Source organism: Diabrotica undecimpunctata, chromosome 4 (assembly GCF_040954645.1).
Source record: "Diabrotica undecimpunctata isolate CICGRU chromosome 4, icDiaUnde3, whole genome shotgun sequence".
Classification (NCBI taxonomy): Eukaryota; Metazoa; Arthropoda; class Insecta; order Coleoptera; family Chrysomelidae; genus Diabrotica; species Diabrotica undecimpunctata.
In genome coordinates, this window is record NC_092806.1 from 58,884,911 (window position 1) to 58,899,763 (window position 14,853).

At 34.8% G+C, this 14,853-nt stretch overlaps 2 protein-coding genes across 2 annotated transcripts in view; one reads left to right on the top strand and one right to left on the bottom strand.

Moving 5' to 3' along the window:
• The window catches only part of LOC140439557 (zinc transporter ZIP3-like), a 50,178-nt gene extending 42,552 nt beyond the window's left edge, over window positions 1–7,626 (bottom strand). Inside the window, exon 1 of the mRNA XM_072529539.1 lies at window positions 7,439–7,626. The gene's annotated coding sequence lies outside the window, so the exon portion shown is untranslated. The remainder of the gene's footprint in view (window positions 1–7,438) is intronic.
• Window positions 170–688, top strand: LOC140438684 (uncharacterized). Its single transcript, XM_072528328.1, has one exon. It carries the CDS (start codon window positions 170–172, stop codon window positions 686–688), a length of 519 nt encoding a protein of 172 aa, XP_072384429.1.
• Window positions 7,627–14,853: the final 7,227 nt, after the last annotated feature.

Sequence of the window (14,853 nt, forward strand, 5' to 3'; positions counted from 1 at the left end):
GATTGTCTCGGAACTTTGCGAAATAATCGCAAGGGTAATCCAGCCGAAGTAATAAAAAAAACTTAAAAAAAGTGAAGTAATTGCCAGAGAAAATGAAAGAGGAATATGTGTCCTCAAGTGACATGACAAAAAAGATGTTTTGGTTTTATCCACATTCAACAATGCTGAAATGGTTCACCTTCAACGTCGGGGAAATAATTTTCAAAAACCGAAAGCGGTAATTGATTACAATTCAGGTAAAAGCTCCATTGATTTATCCGATTTATCAGATGTCGAGTTACAGTACGGCGATGCGACGAACTGTCCGTTGGTACAAAAAATAGCTATAGAAATTTTATTAGGTACTTCAATAGTTAATGCCTATTTCATCTACAAGGAGGCCGAACAGACTAACATATCCATAAATGATTTTCGATATGCAGTTATTGAAGAATTATTAAAATTTGAAGGTGGCCAGTTTTATGAACGTACACGTCGTGCAAAAGTAAACCTCAATGCTCACGTATTTACAAAATTAGACTGTAAGGCACGAAAAAATAGACGGTACTGCAAGGGATGTTACAAGAGAAAACAGGATGGACTGATAGATAAAAATAAAGTGAAGAAAGTTATAACGTACTGTGTCCAGTGCGAAAATACTCCTAGGTTTTGTCTGGAATGCTTCAATTTATTTCACAAAACTCATTAATTTTTTTGAAATAAATGTACGTACATACCTACTGTAGATATGTATTTCTATAGCTTATTTGTTTAATACATTTTTTCATCAATTTAGGTATTCTTATTTCTATAATTAATGAAAGATCGGAATTGCTACACAGAACCTGTTTCAACATTCTATATTGCAGGGCTATAGCGGACACATTCCTATGTTAAAACCGCATAAAATCGTGTCCTCGCGGCCGGGTAAGGATGATGAAAAATTTAAAGTCAATAGGACACCGGTGTCCGCCGTGGCCCAGGCGGCTAATTTCAAATCGGACACCTGTGTCCGACCCTGTGTCCGTCTGTGTGGACACTGGACACTGACGCAAGCCACTGAAAAACGAATCGAAGCCTTCGAGATGCGGATATACAGAAGAATACTAAAAATATCTTATGTGCACCATGTCACCAACGTTGAGGTAATACAGCGCATGACAAAAGAAAAAGAAGTGCTTAATTTAATTAAACAACGTAAGCTTGAGTACCTCGGCCACGTGATGCGGAACGAAGAAAAATATCGAATTCTTCAACTCGTTATGCAGAGTAAAGTATTTGGTAGAAGAGGACCGGGACGCCGTCGTATCTCGTGGTTGAAAAATCTCCGACAATGGTTTGGGTTGACCTCAGCGGAGCTGTTTCGCAGAGCAGTCAACAAAACCATGATAGCCTTGATGATCGCCAACATCCGGACCGAATAAGGCACTGAAGAAGAAGAAAACCTGTGTCCTCTGTTGCGTTTAAGCTGTTAAGACGCATTATAGTGAGAAATCGCCGTGCAACTTATCTAGAGTTAAGTGTTTTGTGATGTGACGTTGTTGTAAGATACGAATTATGAATGTTCTTGGGAAAAACACTTTTTTAAAAACTGAACTCACAATTAAAACTTTTATTTTCGACTTACAAAGATTTTAGTAACAACAACAATAAATTAAATCAGACTGAAAATATTGATTTTAACATGGTGTTTTTATAATTTTATAATTGCTGATCTTGCTGTTCGATACATCGCAATTTAGTCCAGAATGTTCAAGCGATAGCCCCGTGTTGAAATCCACGTGGTAGAATTCACTGGATAGTAGCGGTCATTGTACTGTAACTTACGTTTCTAGATCAACAAATCACCAAGAGGGCCACAAATTAGGATTTGATACTTACAAATAAGTTATATAGTTAAAAATCTACTTTTAACCATGACATAAAATATAATACAAATAGACTGAGCGCTGCAATACCGTTCTCCCATTGCGACAGAAAACTGACGCAAAGCATTCCCTGCATCTCTTTCTAATGGCCCGGGTTTATCGACCATGTGACTTTCTCTTTGGTCATTTAGGTCACGTGGTCGAAAAAAACTGGTCCATTAGAAAGAGATGCAGGAACTATTTTTCGTAAGTTTTCTCTTTATCACTGGGGGAACTGGTCTGTATTGCAGCGTTCAGTTTATTTGTATTATCTGTCTATACTTTTAATGGTCAAAAGATTATAGAGATTGGACACATTTATGATGGGATACAAAACAGTTTAGCGATGAGTTCAGATTTGAAGTATTTGTTGGAGATAGTAAGAGTTCTTTCAATTTTAATGACGCCTGAATTTTAATGAATTCCAAAAAAGTTGACATTCTAAATGAAAATATAGCTATTAAATCCATGAAAAAAATTTAAAGTTTACATTACTCATTTGCACTTGACAATGCACAAGGAACTCCAATCGTTTAGTACTTTACTATATGACCAGTATATCACGGTGCTTATCATATCTTTTATAATGCTTGTCCTCTTTAAATCGTTCTATGCCTGCAATACGGTATTTAAAAATATTGCTGCATTTCATATAGACCTCGGTAATATAAGTTGATTCAAGACAATCACTATTAACAACACAAAATTTTTCAATATTTAGTTTATAAATGACAAAATAAGTATATTATTAATGGATTATATAGAAGAATATATTATACTATACGAAGCCATACGTCTATACAAAGCCATGTTATAGTTGCTTCCTAAGGCAGAAAAGATCTATTTCACGTTCAGAGCGTTTGCGAAAGCCGTTCTGATGAGGCCTATTGGGCTGAAAGACGTATAAACGGATGCGCAAGCTCCCTATACGTGAAATAAAATCTTAACTGTCTTTTCCTTTTTATTTCGATATACTCTGTACGAGTACTAGAAACCAATTCGCTAAGAATTTTGCTTAGTTGAGGAGATATGTTGTGGAATGTAATTTTTAGATTCCCCATGTCTCTCTTAACATCTTTATTAACGTCTGTTTTGCCTTGCAATTCTTAGAAAGCACAGATTAAAGCGGAATTCTTGAATTTGGTTTCGAAAATTAGTCTACGATTTTATTATCAGATGTCGCTACATTGCGTCTATACGAAGCCATGTTATAGTTGCTTCCTAAGGCAGAAAAAAATTATTTCACGTTCAGAGCGTTTGCGAAATCCGTTCTGATGAGGCCTATTGGGCTGAAATACGTATAAACGGATGCGCAAGCTCCCTATACGTGAAATAAAATCTTAACTGTCTTTTCCTTTTTAAGAATATATTACTTAGAACAACATATTAAAATCTTGTCTTGCTTACAAATTTTATTTTAGCCGTTGACATTGACGTAAGTCATAAGTACACTGTAGTCAACCTACACTATTGTACCAACCTATACTTAACACTCCTGCTCGATTTGAACTTAAATATATTACGTAGGAGGAAAAATCGCTTAAATCTAAACAATCAAAAATATTCTTATAATAATTTTACATCAGTTAAGAAACACTTGACAAAGACCTTAGATGGTAAAATTTTTTCTTTTGATAAAAGCTTTGTCAATATATCTGCAAGATTATTTTCAGAACAAATATAATCAATACATATCAATCGTTTTGAAACTAAATCTTTTATATGTTCTTTAATGTCAATGTGCTTGGCACGTTTAGAATTGTCAAAAGACTGACACATTGCTATTGTACTCAAATTATCAATTAAAAGTTTTGATTTACCCTGTTCATTAAAATCAGATGAAATACCTTTTAAGTAAATTAGTTCTTGAGCTGAGGTAGCCGCAACTATGTATTCAGCTTCTGCAGTTGAAAGAGCAACACAGTTTTGTTTCTGGGACAACCATGAAACTGGATTGCCACAATAAAATACAAGACAACCTGTAATACTTTTTCTATCAATTTTATTTGATGCCCAATCTGAATCTGAATAACAAACTAGTTCCCCAGTTTCTTTTTACATGTCAATGAAAAATTTTGTGTCTCTTTCAAATATCACAATACTCTTTTTCCTGCTTTCCAAGTTTGTTGTGTTGGTTTATCAAGTACTCTACTGAGATATGAACCATGAACATAATAAGACGTATCAGATCTAGATGTAGTTGCTATATACATAAGATTACCTATAAGTTGTGAGAGATTACACTAATGTGAGATTATCACTTTCTCTTAATATTGTCATTCCTAAAAAATTCTTCACTTCACCCAGGTCCTTAGCACAAAAATTGTTTTTCAAAATATCTATTGTTTCTTTTATTTTTTGTTCATGTCCTGTTAACATTATATCGTCCACATAAACAATCATATATATATATATATATATATATATATATATATATATATATATATATATATATATATATATATATATATATATATGTCTTCTCCTATATATAGACAAAAATGATGTTTAGATCTAATAAATCCGTTCTCTGTTACAACTCTATTAAAAGTATGATTCCAGCATGTTGGTGATTCTTTTAAAACATATAGCGCTCTATTTAATTTTAAAACCTTTCCTCTGTCTATTATTAGTCTTTGTGGAGGATAAATAGATATTTCTGAATTAAGTTTTCCGTTTAAGAAAGCTGTGGGCACTCAAGTTAATACATTTTCCAATCTCTTTGCAGTGAATGAGCCAGCATTATTCTCATTGTGCTCATTATTTCTACAGGTGGATAGGTTGATTTTGGTGGATTTTCTTCCTGTACTTGAAAACACTTTACATCCAACCTTGCTTTATGTGTTCCATCATCTTTAATTTTAAAAACCTATCTTGTATCTATAATCTTTTTGTTATTATTACTGGTGTACATGTGTTTAGGTTTTCCAATGACTCCAGTTCTTGATTAATTGCATTATTCCACTCTCCATCTTTCTGCTCTCCTTTAAACGTCTCTGGTTCACCATTCAATGATAGTAAGCAATAAGCTGAATATAACTCATATTCGTTAAAATGTTCTGGTAATTTACTTCTCTTGCTCTTCTAGTACATATGGGATCCTCTTCATTACTTTTTATTTTATGTCTAATTTATTCTTCGTTTTCAGCTAAACTTTCATTTTTGTTGCTTCCATCTTCACTAACTTCTGAATTTGCTTCATTTTTGATCCAAACTGTTTGATGTTTACTGTTATCATTAACATCATCAGTTATACTATCTTTATATTTAACTTGTTTTTCATCAAAAATAACATGTATAGATGTAATTATTTTGTTATTTTTACAATCCCACAATCTACTCGTATATCCTGAATTAGAATAACCTACCATTATTGTTGTTGTTGTTCTAATATCAAATTTATTCGGCTTTGGAAGAATTACATTCCATGCTTTAGAACCAAAAACTAAAATGATTAATATTATTCTCAACATATCATATCTGAGATGGTGTTTTACCACCATTAGTTATTGTAGGACTCATGTTCAATTCATAAGCAACATCTCATTGTTTCACCCCATAAATGTTTAGTCAAGTTAGTTTCTGCTAGTTTGACTCTAACTTTATTTATAAATGTACGATTCATTCTTTAAGATGTACCATTTTGCTGTGGTGTGTTTGGTTGAGTATACTGCAACTCAATACCCATTTGTCTACATATTTTTAAATTTATGTGATTAGAATTCACCCATATTATCTAGTCTGATACTTTTAGTTTTAAAATTATGTTTAGTTTTAATTAAATTTATAAAATCAAGAACATTATCTTCAGCTTCACTTTTATATCTTAGCAATTTAACTACTGTAAAATATGAGAAATCATCAACTAATACCTGAAAATATTTTTCTTTTTCTTCTCTTATTTTTCTTCTGACGATGGTATGTATTCTCTTATATTCTTAGAGATTTTCTTTGTTTTCTGTTCTCTGATCCATTAGTTCAAGTATTTCATCGGTCATCCACGATTTCCGTTTTACTGTATCTTTCTTCAGGTGTTGTTCTGTAATTTCTCTTACTGTTTCTTGTATGATGGTCAGACTTTCCTCTATAGTTCCTGTATTTTTGCATTTTAGCACCTTTGTATTAAGGTTTTCACTCACTTTCTGTCGAGCATTGGGATCTTTTAGTTTTCTAACATCATACTTCTTCATCGACTTACTTGTAACCTTCTTCCTTCTGACTTTGAAATTACCTACAACTGGTACATGATCAGAATTTATGTCTGCCCCCAGGTATGTTTTGACAGATGTACAGCTGTTCCTAGCTGTTACTAGCATGTAATCAATTTGATTTCTTGCAATCCTTCCCACAGAATCCTGTGGAGATTTCCAGTTGTACAGTTTCCTTGGGTGTAGCTTAAACCAGGTGTTCATTATTACTAATTTATTTGCTTCCGCAAAAATCTCCAACGTATCTCCCCGATCGTTCCGGTTTCCTAGACCACATGGTCCAACTGCAGATTATGTTTTGCTGGCCATAACTTTGGCGTTGAAGTCACCCATGACAATTGTTAGGTCTTGCTTTTTCAACCTTTTCACGACTTGATTAATGCTATGGTATAGTTCTTCTATCTCTTCTTCTGTTCCTTCTGTTGTAGGTGCATACACTTGAATTATATTGATGTCGATTGGTCTTGCTTTTAGTTGTATGAGCATCACTCTTGCTGAGATTGGGATGAAGTTGTCAACAGATTTTGCCACTTCTTTTGTCAATATAATGCTGACACCCAATTCATGTTTGCCGTTATCTGTTCCAGAATAGTAAACGCGGTGTTCCCCGATATTTGCGGTTCCTGAACCTGGCCAACGCATTTCGCTTATTCCCAGAATATTTAATTTCATGTGTGCCATTTCTTGTATTGCATTATGTATTTTACCTTCCTGTGCCATGGTTTTCACGTTCCATGTGCCTATTCTGATGTCTTCTTTGCATTTTAATCTTTTTGTTATACTTGTAACTGCTCCTCCCGGAGATCCAATTGAAGAGCTTACTCCGGAATTGAATTTCGCCGCATGCAATTATTAAATTATAAAGCCACTGTTTGAGGCCCATCGATCATCGCTAAATTACATATTATATGGCTTTTACTTTAGGTACATTTCAATTAACTTGACATGGGTGCCCTCATATTATTAAAGACAAGCATACAAAAACGCAAATATCAATTACCTGCTCCTTGTATATTATAGTGTGCGGATTTACCAAAATATTTATAAATTACGCATCCGTAACAAAAACAAATTAAACAGAGAAATTTAGACGGTATAGGAAAACTTGAGAGCTTATAATTTTCCCCCTTACTCTGTAAAGTTTGATAGGATATATTATTTGATCTAAATCTAAACCATGCAACATGCAACTATTGTTATTTAATTTTACTGTGAAGTACACAGTTCATTTACATTATCTATCATGTTTGTGACGTTACTATTAATGACTATTAATCAAAACAAAACATGATTCATACAGATAGGTCCAAGTTTTTATTAAAAAAATAGGAACTATTTACTTACCTAATTTCTAATTGCACAAAATACACTAAATAATGATGATTCACTATTCACTTCATGATTCTCATAAAAAATAACAGCAATATTTTTTGTTTTGTAACCTTGACGGCGAATTATACAAGGATTGTTTAGTATTTATGAATGAACAGCATTATTTAAAACGGCGAAACTGAACTTGATAACTTACTAACTGCAAAGTGCAAAACTCTCTTGAAACGTAATATGTGTGGTTTCTTTCCAAAGTGTGGGTTTATAAAATGACATAAAAAAGTAATAAAGATTATTTTAATATATTACGTAGGTATTAGTTTGTTTTGATTTTATTAGTTGTTATTATTGTTAGACTTATTATAAAGTAAGTTTACAATAGTAAAAAATCGGTCTTAATGAGAACACGGAGGCACAGTTTAAAGCTAAAAGAATTACCATTTCCATTTTCCATTCCCTTCTTTAGCCATATACTGTGACGGAAAAATGCCTCATGCCTAATATTTACTTCTTAAAAGGAGGAGAGGAGGACTAGTTTATATGAAAATCAAAAATCAAAAAGTACACAATAATTATAAACTGAAACTCTTATTTTGATCAAGTAAAATTGCAGCGCAAGCCAACTGATAGCTGTACAATAATAATAAAAACTTCAGTCGAGAATAAATTTATATTTTTTTTTTCATACTACTTATCGGGTCAAAAATTAACGCAGTGTCAGATCGTACTTAAAAATTTTCATTGCTATTAACATTGATAATATTATAAAAAAAGATCTTGAAAAACTTCATAACACAATAGCCCGCTTCCCAATACGTTTGTTAAGTTAAAACAACAACTTAACTTTTATTAAGTTAATACACCTATAAGAAAAAATGTACCTACTTTGTGATAGTTTGTGAAAAAACCAACCAGTAAATTATAAAGATTGCATTGTCTATAAAGCCGGCTCCACACATAGGATCCAACGTTGGCGCCAACGTTGGAGCCAACGTTGGGTCAACTATGTTCCCACGTTCGGTGACGGTGAGACATCCACAATCCACACATTGGGTTGAGTATTGGGACGACATCAGTCTGTTCTCTCTAGAGCCAACGTCAACATGTCCTACATGGAAATTGCAGCGCTGCGACTGACGTGATGATTTTACGTCATTTTGTCTACAGCTTTACTTAAAGCTACTAGATCTCTAATGCCGTATTTGGCAACTGCAGACTGAATATACGAGTGTAAACCTGACGTCGAGGCTCCTGAATCCCATTTATTCATTTATTAAGTCAATTCCCAAATTTCTTAGCCTTCTATTTTGGATGTATTCAGCATCAAACGTGTTTTTAATCTACAGACGATATATGGAAGTACATATTTATAACTACATTTTTTTTGGGTGCCTGAAAGGTACTGAAAAAAACAGATATGTATATTATTTATTTATGTAAGAAATAGTCTTTTGAGCATAAACCCCGTTCTGATAGATCACAGTCATGTATCGAAGTGTTAATCCTAAACAACTCAACGGAGGTGGCTCAGGTGGCCAAAGATCGATTTTTACGTGTTATAAATTTATTTTGTAATGCCGTCATGGAATGGAAATTTTCTTCAATAAAGTCATTTTTATTTTCTAAAAATTATGCTGTGTAAAATGACAGCACAAGCGCTTTAAAAGAAAAAAGAAAACGAGGACTCTTTTTATAAACTGTGGCTTGTCGTTGGTTTAGTTTCTTTTGCTTTGTTAGATTGTGCAATATTAGATAATTTTATGCAGGATGCAAAAATTACGCGCCAACAACTAAATTATGCGCAAATCGCATAATTATACGCCGATTGGAACACTGCTGTAGCCCCAATGTGTGGCAACATTGGCAACACCAGTATTGGCGCCAATCCCTTTGATGTGTACGCAAAAACCGACAGCCCAAGGAAAACTCCCAACGTTGGAACAAGTCGTAAAAACGTTGGCGCCAACATTGGCTCCAACACAGTTTTGTCGGTACACACATTCGACGAACGCTGTTGGGGCCAACGTTGGCCCCCATGTGTTGAGCCGACGTAAGGAGTTATACCCCCTTTACATGCAGTTTACTTTCGCGGCAATGAGCAGGGAAGTTGGCAGCTTGAGTATGTAAATACGTCTCTCGCTCTGCCATTACTCATGTCACTGCCGCTGTCGTACGCTCCCTTCGTTGGCGTTTTTTTTTTAACGGAAATCAAAGGACTTGCAGTGCGAATGACAGTTAGAGTGACTGTTTACATGCTGCTCGCTGTCTTGTCGGTGCACGGACTTATTTGTTTATTGTTTGGTAAATTTTTCGCCAACTATAGTTGAGTGGAGCAGCAATGACCAAGTGCTGAAGTTTTTAGAGCTATATGCTAGTGAGAGATTGTTGTGTGATTCTTCACATAAAGACCACAAAAAAGTACAAGATTTCCAGACATTAGTAAATCTAGTCAAGCATTTAAATTGTGGTACTATCGACAGATCCTAGTATTATCGTGAGTTTCGCACACTTCCAATGAAGATGTTGTTGGGAAGATATTAATTAGATCCCCATGTGTATGAAATTATTAATTATTGAAAGGTTCTATACGTACTGGTTCACTGAGAATAGGTAATTAGCTGTGTAAGTAATCCACCAGCGAGACTGCTTCCCAGAAGGCTTAAATCTAGCCCAATAAATATAAAGAGGGAGGTGATTTTAACACATTTGTTCTAAATAAAAAGCTAACAAAGGGATCCATAAATATATAAAAGCTAAAAAACAATGAAAGCTATTACTGGCACTACAACTAACGAAAATAGCCGGAAAATAAAACTACGATAGTGTATCTGTATAATTTTCCCACTTTCATACAGTCTGATATTTTCTTGCTTCAGGCCTTTACCGGTAAATATCATACGAGCTAATAAGACATATACCCTTACCTTGTCTGCCGGTTTCTTGGGTATCTCTTGCCTAGATATGCAGCTTGTTACCATATTACAGCTTCCACTAATTTTCCGATAAACATAAGTATACAGCTTAAACGTACACTCACGAGTACCGGGTGCATTTGTTACTAGAAATAGAGATACCTTTTAAACCTTCTGAGTGTTGATATACTTGTCGAGTAAGAGTAAGTATATATACTAGGAGATAACACGCAAAAATTTGTGCCTTCTGCACCACTAATTTGCGACTATCTTTTAAGTCTTTCACGAGAGAGAAGATACTGTGAGTGCTTGTATCTTCTACATGACTGGCTTTTGACTGTCTATTAATGTTTTGTTTTTACGTGACTTGGGGTAGAAAAAGAAAGCTGGTCTCTAACGTTACAGACATCGGAAATACCCGTTTATTGTTCTACCATACTACGAAGCTATTTAAAAAAGAAAGGATTAGGGTAATTTTCTAAAATACACGTAGAAATTATTCAGGTAAAAATAACCTTTGAATAAATATATATTTGCTGACAAATTTGTGAGAGTTTCAAATAGATGTTCTTAAAATAATGAGTTCAGAACGTCTGCTTATAAACATCATAAATAGGAGAAAAACAGAATACTTTGGCCATATAATTAGAAGACCTAAATATCATCTACTTCACCTTATAATAAAAGGAAAAGTGGAGAGAAAGAGATGGATTGGTCGAAAGAAACCAAGAAACTTTTACAGCTGCGTGATATTAGGAAATAGTGTGGTTCCACATGAAATTTAATTTAATTTTCAGGATATTGTAAACATGATGACCTCCAACTTCTGAGTAAAAACACAGCACTTAAAGAAGAAAAAGTTTCCCAAATTGATTAACCAATGACTTGGGCTTGCAAATGCGTGTTTTGGGTGAACCAAATTTTGAGGTTCATGATTTGTTTTCACCTTCACCTTAATTACCCTTTTGAACTTTCTGAGACATCAGTTACTTGAGATACTGTATTTATTACACATAAAGTAGTTTCACAATATCCCAAATATTTGTACCGTTTCATAAATAAATAAATGTTAAAGATAATTTGCCTCTCTTGATTAAATACCACTTTTTTATTGTTACTTTAACTGTAAAACCAGTTAATTTTAGGGAATATTTTTAATATCTTAATATAAAGTCTTACCAATGACTGTTAGCAGAAAAATAATAGATACTTCAACTATTTTACTAATGTAAAAACTATTGGCTCATGTCTTGCTATGAGAAAGCACTGAAGACAATTAAATGTTTTCAGTAATGTCAGATTTTATCGCTTCGTTCGTAGATTGACGTCACCAAATGAGTGAGTCAGGTTCATCAGATTTTTGTAAGTATTCTACTGTATATAATATATTAACTGACAAAAAAAGGGTTAACACCTACGTATGTTTATTAGAATTCTTAAATGTTTACACATCGATTTAGATTGCAATAAACAAGATATAAAATTTTCAGGTTTCTCTGTTAAGTTTTTGTGGTGACTGCGTAAATTGTTTGGTGATGAAAAATGATTCAGTTTTCGTGAATATACGTTGTCAGTTAAATTTTAAACTTCATGTAGCTGATTAAAAAGCCTTTTTTAGTTGGTCGGGATCGGGGGTCCCAGCTAAGTGTCTATTAGAGGGGTCGAATTGTCGGGTTGTGTGAAGCCGGTCTGTCGATAAAAGATGATTCTAGGAGGAACAACAGATCAGGAAGGCCAAGGACATTGAATGAGAGATTCTGGACCTCACAGAGAGCTCGCTGATTAATAATTATGGCTCTAAGAGACATATTTAGTAGTAATCCAATCATCGCAGATAAGTGGTATGAAGAACATGAAAGTATGGTTGGTATGCGTACGGTATATCACCGAATACGATAGTTTTGCATTTTTTCTTATTACCCACCGGGTGCTATCTCTCACAGCTGAAAATTGGCGTAACCGTTTCCTCTGGTCTAAAGAAATAATTTTATGGGACCGGGAATCGAATCAGGTGGTCTTTAGTGACGAATCCCGCTTGTTTCTGGGAATACACGGTGGTCTGACAAAAGTGAGAAGGCAACGTAGCGAAAGACGTGACCCACAATTTGGCAAATAGCGGCACGTTTACCAAGCCGTGGAAATTATGGTATGGAGTGCTGTTGCTTATGGTGGCAGATCACCACTAATTTTTATCAGGGGCAATGACAGGAGGCCGACGCTATACTTAGGAAGTAGTGGAGTCTCATGTTATTCCATACCTAAAAACTATCCAAAACCCAATTTTTCAGCAAGACAATGCCAGACCGCATATTAGCCTTCATAGATCAACATCACATCAACCATTTACCTTTGCCACCATGGTCGCCTGATCTGTCTTCAATTAAACATTTCTGAATATATTCTGAATAATACGTCACAGGCTCTTGAATTTGCAACACCCTCGCAGAGTTTAGCAGCTTTTATTTACGAAGTCTGGGATGCAAGGGATAGTGATGCCCAATGTATAGCCTTTCCTTTCCAAATTTCAAATTCATCCGCCCGTGTGATGATTTTGATTCTGATCATTCGGTGCATCCTGATAGATAACAAACGAGGCTCTGACGTCCTATCGTCCTGAATCGTAAGTGTTGAAAACTCTCTATTGTAAAACATCAAATTCTCTTTAAAAAAGTGGAAATCAATAAAAAGAAAATACAACTATTAGTAAGTCAATATCATATCGAGGATACATCATTTATGCTTTTTAAATAACACAGGTAGCGGATAGGAACTCCTTTTGGATAGTCATATCAGGGAAAGTGAATCAATCCCTGCCTTCCGCAGATTCCAGGTGTTTCCTGACCCGGGAAACTAGTACCTGCTCAGGGTCCCTTGTCCAGGGTCACGGATGAAGCCCACAACGGCATCCAGGGCGGAGAAGAAGATCTTCACAACGGTCTGGAAGGCGGAGGAGGAGGCGGCAGCCCAATGGTTTTAGGGCTTGTATAAAATCGAGGGGAAGATTGATCTCTGAAGTCCAGAAAGACAGTCAATCTAAAGGATGAAAACCTTAAGACAAATTTCCTGGCCCTCCAGGTTGGGGGTTGGATCATTGAGCTAGCTCCTTCATATCTAAAAAAAAACTACTGCTAAAAATCCCAAACCAAGCCTCGGAAATATAGACGGATCTAAACAAAGACGAAAAGGGCTACGAAAAAGGACCATGATGATAGGTACATGGAATGTACAAGGAATAAGGGGTAAAACTGAAGAGATCATTAAAGAAGTAAAACAACTTGGCCTCAACATAGTGACCCTCACTGAAACAAAGAAGAAGGGCGTTGGATCAGTAATGATAGGAGACTACATACACCTGTATAGCGGCGTACCAAAGGAAGAAAGAGCTAAGAGAGGAGTATCCGTAATTATTAACAAAAAGTTTAAAAGGAAAATTACCAGCTGGACTGCAATAGATGAAAATATCCTGCAAGTAAATATGACCCTACACCATAAAAAAACAACAATACTAGCAATCTATGCCCCCTCAGAGGATGAGAATGCAACCACAAAAGACGAATTCTTTGCAAAATTAAACGAAGTTATTAATAGAGTTGGAAATAACCGAGAAATATTTTTATTAGGCGATTTTAATGGAAGAACAGGAAACAAGCGCCACAACAATGTAATTGGACCTTATGGAGAAGACGTCGTAAATGATAACGGAGAAAGACTTATCAATATCTGTGAAAGTAATAGACTCAAAATAACTAACGGATATTACTGTCACAAAAACATACACAAATATACATGGTTTCAACCAACAAGGAATCTTAAGTCTATAATAGATTACGTGATAGTTAAACAAAATTCACAAATACTCATTAGAGATATTAGAGCTATGAGAGGAGCAGTATGCGGATCAGATCACCACATGGTCAGGGCAAAAATTGTTTTCTCATATAGATTAAAGGACAGTGTCTCATCAAGCCAAGACGAACAACTTTTAGAAAGAATTGATCTTCCTCAATACAATATGTCCAGTTTAATTCATGAGAGCACCCGCACACTATATAAGACTCGAATGGACTCCAAACTTGACGAAACACTAACAAATACCAAATGCATATATGAGAACATAATATCAAGTATTCATCAAACAGCACAGGAGGTCTTAGGAATCAAACAAAATAAAATTAGTAACAAGCTTTGGTGGAATGAAGATGTCGAAAATGCGGTAACAGAAAAGAAAAGATTATACCATAAGTGGTTGAATACAAAAGATGACGCAGACAAAGACCGATACAATGAAATGAAGAAGAAAACTAGAAAGATAATTATGACCTCCAAAAATGAGATATGGGATAGAAGGTGCAGAGAGATAGAATCTTATATTGGAGGACGACAATGCACTGAGGCGTGGAAGTTTATAAACTCTGTTAAGAAGCCGACTAACGAGAAAGTGATTCTAAATCCCATAAATCCCGAGGATTGGACACATTATTACAAACATCTATTAAATGAGAACAGAGACGAATTTAA

Coding starts and splice junctions, on each gene's coding strand:
- LOC140438684 (XM_072528328.1), top strand. CDS start 170: ATGGTTCACCTTCAACGTCGGGGAAATAATTTTCAAAAACCGAAAGCG.